The sequence below is a fragment of the Protomyctophum bolini genome (genome assembly GCF_963924005.1).
Source record: "Protomyctophum bolini genome assembly, chromosome: 12".
Classification (NCBI taxonomy): Eukaryota; Metazoa; Chordata; class Actinopteri; order Myctophiformes; family Myctophidae; genus Protomyctophum; species Protomyctophum bolini.
The window spans coordinates 35,205,387-35,224,503 of record NC_137873.1 but is presented as its reverse complement, the minus strand read 5'-3'; the positions used below and the strand labels follow the sequence as shown (position 1 = coordinate 35,224,503).

Below are 19,117 nucleotides of genomic sequence, written 5' to 3'. Positions count from 1 at the left end.
AATAAAATAAAAACAAGTCTATACGCCAGTTTGGTTTTATAATGTAACTCATCATCATTCATCAGACTACAGAAAACATTATGGAATATGGATCCACTGAGCAGCCTCTCAACTCACACCCCTGCTGGAGCACTGGGAGAATTACACAGCACGATAGCTCATCAATGGACTAGTCTATAAAGAGGTGGAAACCCATGAGACTTTGGACCCGACCCTCCATAACCTCCTGTTTACTATGATGATGAATATCATTTAGCCTGCTCTGATGTGAACGTCAGCTAACCTAGAAATTAAAACACTGTTTCGTTTTTTTTTCTCTCCCACTGGGTTAGTTCTGTTTTTATCACATTTTATCAGTGTCTCTAGCCAATGAAACCTTAATGGAGTATATGTTTGTCAGTCGCCTTTCATGGGTATTCAGTTTATACTCGCTCTAGAGACCTTATCCACATGATTGTAAAATGTTTAACTTATTTTCATATTATCATCTCAATATCTTACTTGACTTCATTGAATTCATTTTTAATTTGCCTGCATTCATGCTTAATTGTATAGCATTAAGATATTTCAATCCATGTTTGTTTTTTGTTTTGTTTTTTACATTGTGAGATGTATATGTCGTTTACAGTAGCAGTCAGTTGCGTTCAGAAGGTATCTGTTCTAATGAAATAACGCTCAGTATGAGGCCTGTATGTATACATTCCAGGTGTCCTTTGTTCAAACTGTCCTACTGTATATAGCCTGCAGTGTATCCGTCTGTTTTGCATGTAAAATGTCTGTATAGCTCATTGCAGCTATTTTTAAGTCGCCCATCGCTTTCACAATAGTACCTTAACGTTAGCCAACAAACCGGCAATGTTTTAATATCAAAATTATATCCGAAGGAGTTGATTATCTGGAAATTTCAGTAAATAATTCAACAAAAAATTAAAATGGCATTAAGATGCCATTGTCATATTACCCTGTTTAAACCATACTAGTTTTCAGTCAGATACAGTAAGAGCTTTCAGTGGCAAAATGTGCAGATAAAAAAAAACCTATATGCTACGAACAACAACTCAACAAGACAAAAAAAAAATGAGAATAGAAGACATCAGAAAGGTTCTTTTTAAATTCTACTCTATATTTATATCTTTATTAACAATCATAGCCATATATTTAACAATGGAAGATTCATAAATACTTTCTTTTGATTCTTGAAAGTTGTCTCGGTAGTTGTAGCTTGATTCCAGTTGCAGAAAGAAAGGGGGAAAAAAACGAAAACATAAAGAATATAAATGTCCTTTGAGGATATAGTGCTTCATCATGAAGCACTGCAGGTATCCAATCAACTTCTTCTTCTTCTTCGGAGGGAATCCAACAACATTATATGCACAAGATGGCGGTCATGTAAAGAAACCCAAGGTTTTGATTCTGCACCATGGACTGTAGAAATAAAAGAGTGCAGGACAGGTCCAGAGAGTATCCACGTCACGACATGAGGCCTGCACACAGTATAGGGAAAAACGTGATCTGGCCTCGTCCCAAGGATTTCCCATGACTTTTTTTAACGCTGTAAAAAAAGAATTCCCCAAACGGCCATGCTGGTAATAAGCCCAAACCCCCGCAAATATTCCACAGGCGTTTCAAGCTTTTTCAATGGCAGTGAAGGTCGTCTGTGCACCCTTCATCTTCTTTGTCCAACTCTTCCGTGTGAAGGCGGAAGCAGACCTCACCCGAGGCCACCAAATACTTCCACACGGCTTGACATCCAGAGAAAGAGAGAGAGAGAGAGAGAGAGAGAGAGAGAGAGAGAGAGAGAGAGAGAGAGACAGAGGAGCTGGATGCAGGGCGTCATCGTCACCCCAGATGTGTGGATATATATGCCTCACGCCAAGCCCATGGTGCACCAGGGTTCACCCCTCACTGAGGACGCTACATCTGACGGCACGCTGCTGTAGATGGAGTCCTGGCCGGGGTACTTCACCGTGGAGCCTGTTCCCTCCCCTGAGCTCGACAGCACAGAAGAATTGACCTGTAAAAGGACAATAATTATTACACATTGTTAATTATAATACTGAAGAATGTTACATGGTAACATTAATGCTCATTTTGTCTCTGTCTGCATGTGAGCTTATACAATATATACAATAATACCCAAGGGTCCCATGGGGATTATGAAGTTATATACAACTTCAAGCAGCAAAACATATTTTGTTTAACACTGAGAATGTTAAAACATATTGTCCACCTCCAATTACTGAGGATTTTATTGTTTTTGGGGGTGGGGATGAGTTAACCGTCTCACCATCTCAGTGGGATAATATGAGTCATATATCTTTATAGAATGTTACTATACTTAGATCTGACCACCGTGAACTTTATGCACATGCTTATAGAACACAATGACATCAGAATGATAAATCTCCCATAAAAGTCATCATCATCTTTAGTGCATGAGTCAAAACATCTATGCTTCAGGTGTACACGCATGCACGCATGTGCACGCGCGCGCACACACACACACACACACACACACACAAAATACACACGCAAAAAATCTAAAATGATATATTGGAAAATGTGCCAGATGTATTTAATATTATATTTAGCCAATGGTGTTAATGAACTCACTCTAAACGTTTTCTAGGCTAGACCAAAGACTTCTACTTATGGGTTCTGTTACAATATGATGTAGGTTACAAAGATCTATTTTATATTTTGTATAGTTTACAGGTTCATTGCACATGGTGTAAAGCCTGTATTTAAATCTGAAAATACCCCGATTTCAAGAATGTTTTTCACAGCCACTTTCCCCCCAAAATCCTCTTTCTTTTTAAAAATAGTAGACCTGAAAGCTTGCAAGCTTGTGAACTTGTAGGCCTAATTGACTATTTCTGCTAATTTCATGCAACATATGACATATGAATGAAATATGGCTTGTTGTGAAACAAATGACTTACCGCAGACACCTGCGTGGATGGAGAGCTGTTTTTTGAACAATCTTCAGAATTGGATGAAGATGTAGAAGTAGGAGTCATGGGGACAGTGTTGCTATTTCCTATTAAAAAAGATAAAATAAAAACAAAATCATGAGCGTCACATCAATGGAAACGTTAGCCCCTGTTAATTATCATGTTAATGATGTGTAATATGCGTACCAGAGGATCCCTTTGGTTTATTAGGTGTTTTCGGCTTTCGTTTTCTGGTCTGGATGCCTTCTTTTTTCATAGCCAGCGGTCGAGGTACCTGGCGATTTGACAACACATTTTTTTTTAATTATTAATTCATTTTCAAAACCAACATGAGTTAATTTACACCAATTCGTTGATTGGAGGGGAAAGACTCACCCCGTGTAATTTTGTGTAGAGTCCGCAAGCATTGCACACTGGTTCTCCCTCCGCGTTTCGGCGCCACAAAGTCGTCGTGCTCGTTTGACAGTTCGCGCAGGACAGGCCGATTCTTCTGGATGACGACTATAGCGGAGGAAAGATAATAGAAGGCAATGAAATATGTGACACAATGGCAAGATAATAATAACAATAAAACATTTCAGCGAAAACAATTGGTATTCCGAGATGCATCAGACAGGCCTACGTGACTAATGGAATATTTGGCAGTTACCCAAGAGCTTCATAAATCGTTTGTTATAAGACGAGGGCCTGCACGATACCGCTCATTTAATAATACATTCCTGCAGTTATCTACACCCCAAGTTTCCGAATCCTAATTCCTAACCATAATATTGGTCACATTATGTCGCCTATTCAACTGACATTTGCTGATGTTTATTTTCAGTGGGGTTAATTGTCAGTGAGTTGATACATGCGGCACCAGGGAGCCTATCAAAGACGCTGCGTAATGCCGTGCGTAATGGGGCCGCATGGAAAAGTTGAGTGCAGGAAGATTTCCTTTTCTGTCGCCTGTCAGACATATTCCTAGAGGCCTTATGAAGGCCATGATTTTAAAATGTATTGTGGGCGTGCGTATAGGCCTACACACTGCGTACATGTTGTAAACGGAGTGTGCAGTCTATTAATATATCTTTGAGCGATAACCTCAAGACATTGTTTGAAAATTAGGCAGGAAATTGAGTGGTTAAGTGGTCTTCCTGCAGCTTACCATGCGCTTCTGTGGTTTAATTAATGGTCGGCTGAGGCCATTCATTTTGCTGTAAAGTCCACAGGCGTTGCAGAGAAAGTGTCCCGTGCCGTCGCGCCTCCACAGCGGCGTGGAGATGGAGCCACAGTTGACGCACTCTCTACTCTCTCCCATGTCGTCAAGAATATCTGGAAATGGGAAGAGCAAGACACCAACTTTATAGTGACATTTAAAACATTGGGTTAATTAAGCACCCATAATATGCCTATAATGATCATTTGTTTGGCTTCATTGTGATATTAATTTCTTTATACAGGGCGCTGATGTGGATAAGCTATTAAAAGCGTTTGACATTCATTCATTTAATTTAAAGTGTGAGTACTAGCCCTGAGTTTAAAAAAAATGTTTCTTGATATCATACAATGCCTTTGTTCGCAAATATTAATTGCACATTAGTAGCCCATGCCTACACTATACAGGCCTTATCGGCAATTGCGGGCTTAATTGCAGCATGACGTCCGCTTTATTGAACGGGAAACAAACTTTGAAATATAATTAAATTGATAGTCAATTGCAGCAGGTACTGGGATAAATAAATAATTGTATAAGCATCTCCACACACAAAAAAACACATTATTATAAATAAATAAAATCTTACCTCCGTTGGGCGCTCGGATCAAGGGCGCGCCCCTGCTCTGCAGCGTGTGCAGCATGGTGTTGTCGAAAGGCCCGCCGGTCCAGGGCGAGGGCAACTGGGACAGCTGCGGCGGGACGTAGGGCGAGTAGGGACTCGGGTAGGATCCGCTCAGAGGCCGCGAGAGGCCGTACTGGTCCCTGCCGCCCATGCCGTTCAGCGCGTTCCCGTAGCCGGCCGTGTCCCCCCGGCCGGGCGTCCCATTGTTCATCGGCGGACTCGGCGGGTAGTGGAAGCGGTTGGAGACGGCGTGGCCGTGCGGGCTCCCGGCGTTGTACGAGCCGGGGCTGTCCGGAGTGGACTGCGACCACACCGAGTGGCCGCCGACGACGTGGCCCGACTGCGAGCCGGCGCTGGCCTGCAGGTACGACAGGCTGGGTATCATGGGGCCCACGCGAGAGCTGGGCACGTACACGGGCGAGTTGGGGTTGGAGTGCATGCCGTAGCCGCCGTGCGAGGAGGGGGAATCATATCCAGTCTGGCTCTGGTGGGCAGCCGCGATGGCTAGCGTCTGGTACATGTCGCTCGGGTCGACGAGCAGGCCCGCCTTCATGTGCGCTCCTCCGCCGCCGGAGGAGGAGGAGGAGGACGAGAGGACGAGCTTGTTGCCCGCCTGGTCTAGATCCGTGAACAGCGGGATGTCCACCTCCGGCGTGATGGGCAGGGAGGCGGCGGCGTTGTGGTGTCCGAAGTGATGGTGGACGTAGGAGTGTAGAGATCTGCCCGCCTCGTAGCCTCGTCGGTGGTGGTGTCCTCCTCCTCCTACTCCCAGCGCGTCGAGCTCGCTCGCCGGCGCCGGTGACCTCAGCTCGATGTCCGAGGCGTGACCGTCCCTCCTGCTGCTGCTGCTGTCACCGTGTAAGTAGCTCTGTTGTTGTTGTTGTTGTTGCTCAGCAGGTGACCCTGGGCTGCTGGACACTTCTCGCTTGACCATGGAGGACCAGCCGTTTTCGCCCAGGTCCATCCAGGAGCACTTTCCATACACAGTATAGGATTGAAAAATGGTTGCGGGTGTAGTCTAACCCTGTGTAGAGGAAGAAGACATCCAAGTTCAGTTTTGGGGGGTGGGGAGGGCAGCCGTATACACAAACACATGTAGCGTGACAGCTATAGTGCCATTTATCTGTCCATGATCGCAATAACCACATCTGTGCTCTTCTCTGATATTTAGAGAACAGATGTGGCTCACATTAAAAACGCCTTAAATATTATCCTATACTTTTGATCATCTCTCGCCCTCGGGCTCGGTTTCGTTTTGAAGCGTTCTGAAAGCCTTGTTCATTTAATATGACTAAAACAAATGCAATACCAAACGAAAACAAATGAACGAATTGACGCCACGGTCACGGACTTTGTTACACGACTCATCATGGCAAAACACATCCATGTTGAACGCGCTCTAAATAATCGCCGCAGGCGCTCTTAAGTTGAAAGAGGCACTGTCTGGATCCATCCCGTGTCAAATCCCCTGTCCTCCCTCCTTGCGATAGCCTCATCATAATTACAAAAAACACACACACCGTTACAGATAGGAAACAAAACGCAATATGTCTTCGCAGCAAAAAGAGATAACCGCTTGATAAGACTCATAACAGATAAGGGCCCAAGAGAGGCAAGGCAAAAGGGGTGATAAAACAATACCCGAAATGATTTAGGTGCTGCCGCAGCTGGCACCCGCCGCGGACCACTGGAAACAGATGTTCTATAAAAGCAGCTGTTTGAGCGACAGAAAAAGGAGACCGCGCAGCAGCAACAAGAAGCGAAGAGAGAGAGTAGTAGAGTTTCACGGCCCACATTACCTGTTTTAGCTCTGTGCCATAAGGTCGAGCAAGCAAAAAAAAAGTTTAGCAATAGTGTTCCGTGGCTGCCTGCTGCTTGCTTGGAGATACTGAAAACGTTGTAGGGCTCTGACGAAGGGTTTTGAGAGGAGGCGCTTGTCGTGGGTTGAAGTTGCATTGCACCGCCTGGACCAATCATGAGGACGTGTTTCTCCCACCCGAGACACGATGGGGGTGCTAGCCACGCTGCAGCCACGGCTGGCTCTCCCGATCAATCAATCAATCAATCAATCAATCAGACAGACACAGACAGAGACTTGATCACATCTAAAAAATAAATAAATAAATCACAATAATGCAATCATGGCTCCCTTTGATTTCGAAAGTGATTCATTAATTCGGCACAACATGGAAAACATATATATAGGCCTATAGCAATTTTTTGTTGTTGATGACAATGTTATGTTTAAAAGCAATGATTTGGTTAATTTACCCATGTGGTATTTGAACCGTTTTTAAGTACATTGTACACCGGTATTATGAACGTGTGTTGCAAGGTTAACATTGTTATAGAATTGTTATAATTTATACTAAATGAACTAAGGTTTAGTTGGGTCTACTCTATAGCCTGCACTAAAGGTCAGATTGTAGATTAATATAATTTAAACAATAGGGTCATATATTGAAGAATGCCCTTTATAGTATAGGCCTATTCAATAAATAACCGTTATTACTGTAAGCAATAAAATGTATATTTAAAAACAACAACAACATGGATTTATAACAGGCATTATATCCTCTAATAAAAACAATCTGACATTAAATAAACACTCCACACAACGAATGTATGCGGGTCTCGAGCGAAGTAAGCCATTCAACACATTCTCCTGCTTGTTTATTCTCCACTTATGCTAAAAAGCCCGGCTCGTTCCTAATTAGTTGATTTAAGTCAGACGCCTTCGTATGTGGGATCAAATGTTTTAGTAGTCCAAATTCTCAGCATGCCCCTAACAGTCCCGTCGGGGGGTTCCGCTTTGAAGCGACGGCGCTTCATTCAGGTGGAATATACATTGGTGAGTTGAAGTGATCAAAAGTGCAGGGAGGTGTCAATCGAATCATTCATTTACTGGTCCTCTCATCTCTCTCATGTCGTGTTTCCCGCGAGGGGCTATACTATAACAAATAGTCCCTCGTTCATCAACCCGCAGCCGCGTGAGAACAATTCAGCAGGTATTCATGTCTATTTACATTTTGTCTGGACACCACACTGGCCGAGAGATAGTAGTTAGTGCACAAGAAGCCCAGGGTAAATTGTAGGTCACATTTTGCTTGCTTGCTACACGAAAACATGACGTGCGTGCATGCTGGGCATTTTGTGAGAACCGTTTAAAACTAAAAGTTTGTTTTATGTTTGAACAGGCGGAAAGGACAGTTTGCTATGTTGCTGCTGTGGGGTTTTGACACTGCTGTTTTGAATAGCACAGTTGCTAATTTGGTTATTATTCTGTTCATTCCCCTTCACCTCAACTCTCTTTTCGTTACAACGGAGACGGGTAATATAAGTGAACTTTTCTGTTTGGGATAATATAATTACAAAGGTGGATTGGTTTGTCATTGTGTGTAAAAAAAAAAAAGGGAAGGGGGGGGGGGCGAAGTGGCCACGGTAGTTTTGCAACAAGCAGTTCAGGGTCTACAAAATACAAACGCAGGTTTTCCTGACCTGAGGCCTTAATAATTAAGTGGAGAATTATCGTATCAGGGACTGATTCAGGGTGTCTCAGGTCTCACCCTCTCTCTCTCCCCCCCTGGCATTCTTACACCGAGTTGCCAGGCGCTACTGTCTCCGATCATGTTCGAAATGAGTCACTTGTCAGAGAGGTGCGAGTCAACGAAATCCTGTTGTTTCTTATAAATACTGTCTGTTGTGTTGAGCTCCCCAAGTTGACGAATGAGGTGTTTTCTCGGTGATGTCAAAGTGTGTCTATGTGTGACAGGCTGACAGGCAGACAGACAGACAGACAGACAGACAGGGCCGCTTCAGACCGAATCAGTCATGGGAGAAAGTGGCAGGTCGAAGCGCCGCACAGTCTCAGCCCTCGCTATCTCCTACATTGTCCAGGGAGGGACAGACAGGCCATGCAAAGCAAGCTGCGTTCACATTCTCTGAACATCAATAGAAGTTATATATAGGATTTGAAGTATAATGAATATACAATACATTTATTTTAATTAAAATACTGCACATTAGAATATAGGCTATATATATACCTGGAGATGGCCCTTTGAAATTGTATCCGTATTTCAGCCATATGTGTAATATAGGCCTAATCGTGGGTATAATTGTAATAATAATAATAATAATAATAGGCAAATAATAATGCATTATTATCATCATTAATAGTGTTATTATTGTTGTTTTATAGCGTTACCAGTATTATGCATTTTTCTAAGTGATCGCTTATATATAGTCAAATTCAAATGGCTTCTTCCAAATTTGAGGATCTCCTCTATTGATTTTTGAAGATGACCATCCGTCCATATATATACAGTTGCTATCTTAACAATGTTTGTTTCGTTCATTGCATAATCGCTGCCCCTCTTCAGGTGTCATTGGCTTATGTACCGACTTGATAATGATTATCTCCAACATACTCGCGGCACTCCAGCACTTGTTATAGCCTTCTACTCTGTTCCTGATTAGCCAATACGGCTTCTATATGCCCTGTGTGCAGATATTATGTGTAGTAGGTCTGTGTTATTGAGATAACACTGATTCAAGAACACCAGTGTAGCGCTGCTGAGGTTTATAGTGAAGATTATAGGAGCACTTGTGATAATTCCCAATGTTCAGATTATATTACTGTTTGGGCTATATTAGGCCTATACTATAATGTGTTGCAGATTTACTGAAGTAAAGATTTAATGAACACATATAACATTAGAATATATGACTTAAAAAAAATCTTATAATAGATCGTACTTATCATTATTGATTATTTATTATTATTGTTATTACCCTTATTATTATTATTATTATTATTATTATTATTATTACAATATCAATTATTTGCATTTTAGTACTTACCCATTGTGTGGCAATAAGGTTTCTGTATTTTATTGAAACACAAATAAATTAATATGAATAAAATATAATGTAGGCTATATTATATATATATAAGAGAAACCATTCATATAAATATCAAAGTTTGATAATAATTAATAAAACATTAGCACCGCTTCAAAATCATTCCTTTATGTTGAGCAAAACATTTTAATTGTTGCTCTTGTATAAGCCAATAGGGATGCTTATCAATGCTATATACAATAGTTAGTGATACCATAATTGTTACAACAAAAACAAATAAAAAGTATGTCTTGTTAAATGTATTGTTAATAAATGCAATTTTCAACTCACTGAGTTGTGAAAGCTATCATCAGTTTATAAATACAAAGTGAGTGTTTTTGCCCTAAAACATGAGACCTGTATAAATCCTATATCCCTGTGATTTTAAGAAAGAATGCTATTTTTTTTTAAATTATTTCTGGTTCTTCCATCAAGTTTAAAAAAGAAATAGGCTATGAGCATTTAATACAATTCATTGTTCAGACTATCTGACCTTCAACCAAATAAAACCGATTACTTTATATACATTATGGTGTAATTTCCTGTATTTGATTCAAATCGGTCTTGGGGCCTTCCCAACAATGACCTATATATATTTTACAGTTATTTTATGGATGACACTGTTAAAGTTATATGCGTGCGAATATGGGACAGCGCGCTCCCCAGCATGAGCAGGCCGCTAACAGCCTGCTATAGAGCTAGGAGGCTGCATGCGAAACACACACACACACACACACACACACACACACACACACACACACACACACACACACACACACACACACACACACACACACACACACACACACACACACACACACACACACACACACACACACACACACACACACACACACACACACACACACACACACACACACACACACACACACACACACACAGGGCCAGCCTGTTTGGAGTGGTAGATGATTCAATGATTAAACGGGGCCATGACAGGTGTGTAAAAGCAACCTTTGTCATTTCGAAATGTACCGTCCTTGCTTCCTTTTTGGCTCGCCCACTACGGAACGCCCTGCATGCTCACCTGCCTGGTTATTATTACGTGTGTGTGTGTGTGTGTGTGTGTGTGTGTTGGGGGAGGGGGGGTATACAGTGCATACCCTATTGGTGTCATGTGATGAACCACTCACTGTCTGTATGCATTCCTTCCATAAGCTGCCGAGTCTATTTGCTATACAGTTTGGCTTTGGTGTGTGTGTCTCTCTCTCTCTCTCTCTCTCTCTCTCTCTCACACACACACACACACACACACACACACACACACACACACACACGCACGCACACACACACACACGCACACACCCCCCGCATGCATGCACGCACAAAACAAGATCATAAAATGACAACAGCGAGCATTATAACTGGGAGAAAAGGATCTAGGACCTTTTATTATATCCTTAGACAGAGGGAGACACCTTTATCTGAGTTATGGTCTCTGTGTGCAGCTCTCGCTGGCTTCAGCCTATCAGCAGCACACTCGTTGTGATGTCATACTGTACTATTAACCTGACACTCTGACCTCTCTCTCTCTCTCTCTCTCTCTTCCAGCTATTATACTTTGGCCCCATTCGCTCATTAACTGCTTCCAATTATACTGCACTGGTTGTTGTTGTTATTATATGGCAACAAATAAAACAATAAATTGACGGAGCAAAAATATCCATGAGAGTATAGGTTCACAAATTAACCCATTCTGAAAGGGGAACCCATTTTGGTGTTAGCATCATGTTATGCTTTAGCTATTGAAGAATAGCGCTCATAGCGCGCCACTTCTGCTATTTTTGAAAAATCGAAGAACGACTGACATTTTTAGAATCTGATCTCAGGTCAGAATGGGTTAATCAGACCAGTGTGTGTCCAGTGGAAACCTCGTATGAATCTGATCTCAGGTCAGAATGGGTTAAAACGTGAAACACGCAGGGACGTGCACACATAGACATCAAAGGGGGCTTCAAGCCCCTGCCCTTTTACCTCATGTCTGTAAAAAAACAACTGCCCTTTTCCAGACCACGAAAGAAATGCAAAATGCCACTTCTTCCATGCCGGAAGGCAGCATTGAACTTGAAGTCTCCTTGAACTTGAACACAAGCTCTCGACGCGTCGCATGCGTGACGCGTTGTGAGCTTGTATAGGTCTGTTATCTTTGTCCAAAAGTGCCCTCTTACGGGATTTCAGCCCCTGCCCCCCTCTAACACTCTCTGCACGTCACTGGAAACATGATATTTATATCTTTCTTCTTCGCTGACCCCATGCAGTCATAATACTTTGTTGACTGCGTACTTTGTCCCTTCCTTCCTCCCCCCCCCCCCCCCCTCTCTTCTACACCAAACATCTTTGTAAAAGAAAAGAAGAAAACAAAAACAAAAAAACAGATCCACAAGCTCACAACATGCCGCGCTTTATATGAGCTTGAAGATCTGCTATTTCCGCAGAATGTTCGCCTATATATGACTGAATAGAATATAGAATACCGTAGATCGATGTACAACAAAATTAAAACTGTACTTCCTATATTGCACAAGCCCCTATTGCACTTAATAGGGACCATATCCAGGTATAGTTAAATAACTCATCATTCATGTGTGTAATGTTATATCATTACAGTATTGTGTATAATTCACGCAAGCTGTAACTTATAAACCACTTAAATGCCTGTAGGTGGGCTATACAATATACATCTTGCCAGATGTTCGCCCCTATAGGATAGGGACGCTGTGGGGTTCGGCAGCCGGCGAAAACTATAGAGTTCTCAACAGTCCCGAAAATAAAGGCCCAGCCCCAACCTGGGCCCTCATCAAACCCTATACACGTACGCTCAAGACACTGCCCCCGCTGCCACCCTTAGATCTCCATATATGGAGCTGACCTGTTCTGACATTCCATTATGTTGATCTGACCTCATCAAACCCTGTATATACACTCTAGACATGCTCCATATATGGCCAGTATACAGAATTCATTGGATGGCGATGTGGGGACCCAATGGCCACCCCCTTAATCTGTATGAGCCAGAAGAGAATGGCAAGGGGCCAGGGGCCAGTAGATAAAATTACGACATTAATGATACTTGATAACTTCTCTCTTTCAATTGCTTTATTTTCGCAAAATGTATCAAAGTACAATGTGTAAATAAATAAATGTGTTAAATTTCCTCAATTTCCATTTCCACAATTTCCGCAATTTCCATTTCCACCATTTCCGCAATTACCATTTCCGCAATTTCCGCAATTTCCATTTCCGCATTTCCGCAATTTCCGCAATTACAATTTCCGCAATTTCCGCAATTTCCATTTCCGCAATTTCCGCAATTTCCGCAATTTCCATTTCCAACTATTAATGGCAGCTGGGTTTCATCATTCAAATAAAATAGAATTCTGTCCGTTTAGCTATAAAATTATGTCAGGGAATAGGGATACACAGTATATGTCTTTCATTTGCATTGCATCTCCCCCCCCCCCCCCCCCCCCAAGCTTTTATTTTCGTTCGAGTAATAGTACAACTCTAATAGTATTACTTATAATAATGTAATTAAAGATAAATTTTTTTTAGATTTTCATTGGTGGGCCAGTCATAATGGTCCCGCGGGCCTGATGTGGCCCGCGGGCCTGAGGTTGAGTATCACTGGTATACTGTACGTGTGCCAGCCGGGAGACTGCAGCCATGACAGATATATATGCCAAGCTAAGCTATGTATATACTAGACTGGGATCAATTCGTTTTGAAGGGCACGGATGTGATCTAGAGCAGATACGGAAGCGGTCTCTCTCTCTCTCTCTCTCTCTCTCTCTCTGCGTGCGTGCGTGCGTGCGTGCGTGCGTGCGTGCGTGCGTGCGTGCGTGCGTGCGTGTGCGCGTGCGCGCGTGCACAAATGGCCATATACAGTGGACTCTATCATACTGGATCTGAGCACCGTTAACCGTAGTCCTATACTGTACATAGAAACCAAACTTAGTACCTAAGTACTGTGGAAAGCCTTGTGCTACGAGATGAGTGAATCAAGAATACATTAATGAGGTTTATTTGTCGAGGAAGGGGAAGAAGACGCTTTCTTTTTTTTTGTATTTCTTTGTTTTTTGTTATTTTGTTTGTTTTGTCCTTGTCCTCATTAAGGATTGTAGATCTTCTGCAGCCTTGACCCCCGGGCTATATAATGAGACACACCTCCAAGCGCTTTCACCCTCAACTCCAGTCCACTCCAGATTATATACAGTATTCTGTCAATATTTATCCATAGTATGCTCTTTATTTCATAGCAAACCTCGTCACCAAAAAACTAGCAGATCTTGAAGATCACGTTTCGCGCTGTATATAATAATGCATCATGGGCTTGCATGCATTTATTAGTCTCTCAAGAGTCAGACTGTTGACATTCTTTCCGTTATTTGCCGATGGGATTCTCAGATCGCCTTCATGCATAGAATAGGGATATAGGGACGTTCGTTGACACCATGTATAGCCTATATGAAATGAACACGGCCTGTTCCCTAATTTTCACCACAACACCCAATGTATTTAAATCATAATGTTTATTCCAACGTTTTGCAGCGAGCTTGTATAGGTCTGCTATTTTTGAAGAATCGTGAAAAGTGACATGAAAGTGTTTGAGAACGACTGACATAGAAAAAACTGCTTTTTCAAGAAAACAGTCAGGATTTAGAAGACATTTGCAGAATCGTTCCCGGGTCAAAATGGGTTAAATGTGTCCCTATTGTGTGAACAACTCGACAATGCAGATTGCATTGTTGTTGTTGTACTACAATGTACTGTATGTGCAAAATTGCCTGGCTCCGTAAAGTCATTCTGATTCAGATTCATCCCTACTGGAAACAATGATCAGTCACATGACGACTATAGACCCCCTCCTGGGAAGAGCCTATAGCAGTCAGATAAGCCCACCAGCCCCATCCATCACACACGTGACTTAAGTGTTTAAAAAAGCTATTAGACAAATCAAGATAATAATAATTCAACACACTAAAAAGCAGCTGAGAACGTGACCGCTGAAACCTTTTCGAGAGAAATGCCCCGCACACGTTCATCCCATATAGAGAGAAGATAAATAATCCAACCAGCTCCAAAAAAGAAATCGCACTTATTATGTGATAAGTGAGTGTCACAATTTTATCATGACCGTGATGATGAAGTCATGGGGGGAATAAAAAGTTCTGTAAAAAGTCCATAGACTTGGCTGCCTGCCACATGATGTTACGGTCACATAGCATGGAATCTACTTCGCGTAGTAGTAGGGGATAAAGTACAGTTTTAGACTGTGACGGAGGGGGGCGCTGAGCCACGAGAAACACCATGCGCCGAGCGCGCTAAAGAGAGCGAGTCGCCGTGTCGAGCGTTTGCGAAGTTCGCTTATATAGCCGACTCAGCCCCGTTGGAGTTGCGAGTTGCAATCCTCGTCGTCGTCCCCCAGAGTCCCGCAAGTAGGGGAAATAAGTCGCGAAGAGGAAATAAAGGAAAGCAAAGGTACTATGTTTACCCTGCAGGGTAACTGGACTAAGCTCAAGAACTTGTTTACAGCCAGGCCCTGCTCATATAGAACATCTCATGGTAGAGGTTCAATGCCTTTGTCCAAGGGCACTTCAGCGGTGGTCATTTTAACGTGCCGGTCCGGGGATACGAACTAGCGACCCCAAAAATTATATGTAATATGCCCCCCCCCCCCCCCCATCTGAAAATATGCTCTTCCAGGGACCTCCCCCCAGAAGCAAAGATTTGAGTTAAAACGTTCACTCTGTAATAATATATATTCAAAGATCTGAGGCACGATTTCCACGATTTTTCAAAAGAATAGCAGACCTATACAAGTTCATAGCGCTGCACTCGGGGGCCGCGCTATGAACTTGTAGATCTGCTATCAATAGTTAAAAAACACCAAAAGGGGGTCCCGCCCCCAAAACGGGTTATAAAAGGCTCATCTCATCTGCAAGCTTATAGCTTGAGAGCCCATTTTTTTGTTATCGTCTCTCTCTCAAACGGCAACATCTCTCCACACTGTCTCCATCCTGTCTCAGGAGCCCCTGCTGTATAGCTGTCGCTGTGTTGTGTCTCTGGAGGAGAAGGTCAGACCTCTCAGTAGCCTACACTTTCCCTGCATCAGCTGCGTCGCGGACGACCGGAGGCCCCCGCGGTCAGAGAGAGAGAGAGAGAGAGAGAGAGAGAGAGAGAGACAGCAGCCTTGGTGGTAAGAGATGACGTCATAGATAATGAAACAGAGACAATTGAGGGCAGTGGGTGGGGGGGGGGGGGGGGGGCAGGGGGTGGGGGGTGTATGGAGTCATGATAGCGCCGTGTTTACGTGGGCGATAAACAAAAAGAGGCGGGGCGGGTTGTTGAGGCCTATGGCCTAGTAAAGTTTTGTTTTTATATAATTATAACGTAACTTAATTGCTATACCATCGTTCTTAAATAAGTGCTTAATTGCTTTCATCCAATTCAATTCAATTCAATTCAAAGGGCTTTATTGGCATGAGAAAACATAATACGTTTACATTGCCAAAGCAGAAAGAATACAACACAACAATACAGCAATACAATCAAAACAAAAAAATTGTCCACTGTCTCCGGGCTGCGTGCGTGCACCGTGTCTGTTCTCGATGTGATATCAAAGTGATATAATTAGACGGTATCGGTTATCTTGGAAATTTTATACTGAATCAAGATTTGTTTAACGTATACAAGCAGCGAAAATGCACGTGAGGATTACGTAAGAATATACTGAGCCACAACATCAACTAGGCAGTGTGATAACATTGTTTTTTGTTACATTTAACATGTCGTTAAAAACGTGTGTGTGTGTGTGTGTGTGTGTGTGTGTGTGTGTCTGTCTGTCTGTCTGCGTGCGTGTGAGCTTTTGTCAGATGTATAAGAAGGGGGATACTGCAGTAGACCAGTGATTTTAAACTTTTTCAGGCCGCGACCCCCCCAAAATAAATTTAACTGGGGACCCCCCCCCCCACACACACACACACACACACACACACAACCCTGATAAGCACTTGGAATGTAGGAGTTGAGGCATTACATTTGACTCCGTTAAATAAATATTGTGAATATACCAGATCTACAAGCTCACAACGCATTCCAATTGCGAGGCCTCGTGAGGCTATTTTGACAATGTTTGCCACTTTCTGATATTGTTTGACAATGTGGTCAATGTTTGACCATATTTTTAAATACAGTAGTACTTCTGATGCAGTAAAAAATAATCAAATCAAGTGTCGCCCCTCGGGTTGAGAACCACATACACCCATTGAACCCTGCAGGGCGTTGTTATCTAAAAATACAAAAACAACAAAAAAAATCTAACTTTTCCCAAAACTTTCCAACATGTTTTTGCGAAAAACAGCACATCTACCAGCTCACAACACGTCACATCCCAAAACAAGTTCGTGAGACTGTATCACCGACCATTTATTCGAATAGCCTTATACGTATACGAAATAGAGTGGTTAACCCATTTTGGTGTTAGCATTATGTTATGCTTTAGCTATTGAAAAATTAGCAGATCTACAAGCTCATAGCGCGCCACCGAGTGGCGCGCTACGAGCTTGTAGGTCTGCTATTTTTGAAAAATCGTGAAAATGTGAGGATTTAGAAGATTAATTTCTTTTTATTTTGAGGTCAGGCCTGAATGGTTTAACTTTTCCCCCAATTATCCATCCGGACCAAACAACAATTGTCTTTGTTTGAGCCCTCTGCATTAACCCATTCTGAACGGGCACCCATTTTGGCGTTAGCATCATGTTATGCTTTAGCTATTGAAAAATAGCAGATCTACAAGCTCATAGCGCGCCACCGAGTGGCGCGCTACGAGCTTGTAGGTCTGCTATTTTTGAAAACTCGAAGAACGACTGACATTTTTAGAATCTGATCTCAGGTCAGAATGGGTTATAATCAGACCAGTGTGTGTCCAGTGGAAACCTCGTATGAATCTGATCTCAGGTCAGAATGGGTTAAGGACTCAGGGTCTTCCATGCAGTACAGTATATATACAGTATACTAGCTCCCCTCCACAGAGACAGCTGGCAGACCTTGCAGAAGCAGTTCTTCGGTCTCCGCTCACCCATTCTCAAGGTCTCCGTAACGTACGGAGTCTCAGCTGCTCGCTGATGCCGAGGAGATACCACGATGCGATGAGGAGGGGAGTGTTCTGTATTATAGGCAAAGCTATTGTCAATTGTTGTTTGTCCATGCAGATGAAAATGGGGATGCTGGATCATTCTCCCCAGCATAGGGATGCTGGGTTTCAATGGGGGCTAATCAGTGGCTCTAGATGTTTTGATGTACTCAATGTCGAGGCCTCGCATGCATACTGTAAAGTCATTTGGGCTTCTCGCCTCCTACCTTGCACTTTTTTATTTTTATTTCTTTGTATTCTATACGTATTTCCTTTTTGTATATCGTTTATAATGTGCTAAATAAATCAAATCAAACCGAGGGTTCCCAAACTCCCAAGTGTTCTCAGGTCTTAAAAGTCCTTACTTGTGCAGATATACCCCTGTATACAGACTTATAATTATAATGTTTGTTTGATTGATTGATTGATTGAACATTGTATTCACAGTAGAGTAAAGTACAGTTTTAGACGCTGGCCCTGGTTTGTTTACTGTTGAGTGAAAAAAACCTAATCATCCGGAGAGCCCACAGAATCAATTGGGGACCCCCCCCCCCCCCCTCCCTGGTGGGTCCTCCTGACCCCCAGTTTTGCCCTAGATTGCAATCAGGTGATGAATCAGCCTGCTGTGAACCAACCAGATTTTCATTATTTCTTTCTTCTTTTTAAAGATGTTGTATTTTTAATTAAGTAGTGCAACCACTTCCTTATAAGTAGCTTTGTGTGTGTGTGTGTGTGTGTGTGTGTGTGTGTGTGTGTGTGTGTGTGTGGGTCTGAGCACGGAAATTGCATTTGGTTGGTTTTCAAAACCAAGTGTCACTGTTGTGCAGTCTAACACACACACACACACACACACACACACACACACACATACATATTAACTGTATATATGATGATTTCAGGTGTATCAGATCAGTACAGTACAGTACAGTACAGTACAAGAAGGGGAGAGACACGGAAATTGCATTTGGTTGGTTTTCAAAAGCAAGTGTCACTGTTGTGCAGTCTAACACACACACACACACACACATACATATTAACTGTATATATGATGATTTCAGGTGTATCAGATCAGTACAGTACAGTACAGTACAGTACAAGAAGGGGAGAGACACGCAGCAAAGGTCGTCATGAACGGGACTCGAACACGTGACACGCTGTCAGGCCCAGAGTGTGGCATGTGCCTGGACCGTTGGCTGCCCCCCCCCCCCCCCCCCCCTTCAGAAAGAAGGAGGGGGGGGGGGGGGGTGGGTGGAAGCATGTAAGAAACTACAACAGACATTAAACAAGTGTTC

At 42.7% G+C, this 19,117-nt stretch overlaps 1 protein-coding gene across 1 annotated transcript; it reads right to left on the bottom strand.

The window, feature by feature from the left end:
* Nucleotides 1-223: 223 nt before the first annotated feature.
* Nucleotides 224-6,630, bottom strand: gata6 (GATA binding protein 6). The gene is made up of 7 exons (XM_080778049.1): nt 6,574-6,630; nt 4,739-5,798; nt 4,102-4,268; nt 3,330-3,455; nt 3,141-3,228; nt 2,943-3,040; nt 224-2,014 (listed from the first exon to the last, which is right to left on the bottom strand). Exons 2-7 carry the CDS (start codon nt 5,736-5,738, stop codon nt 1,868-1,870), a joined length of 1,626 nt encoding a protein of 541 aa, XP_080634175.1. The 5' UTR covers nt 5,739-5,798; nt 6,574-6,630; the 3' UTR covers nt 224-1,867.
* Between the last annotated feature and the right edge of the window lie 12,487 nt (nt 6,631-19,117).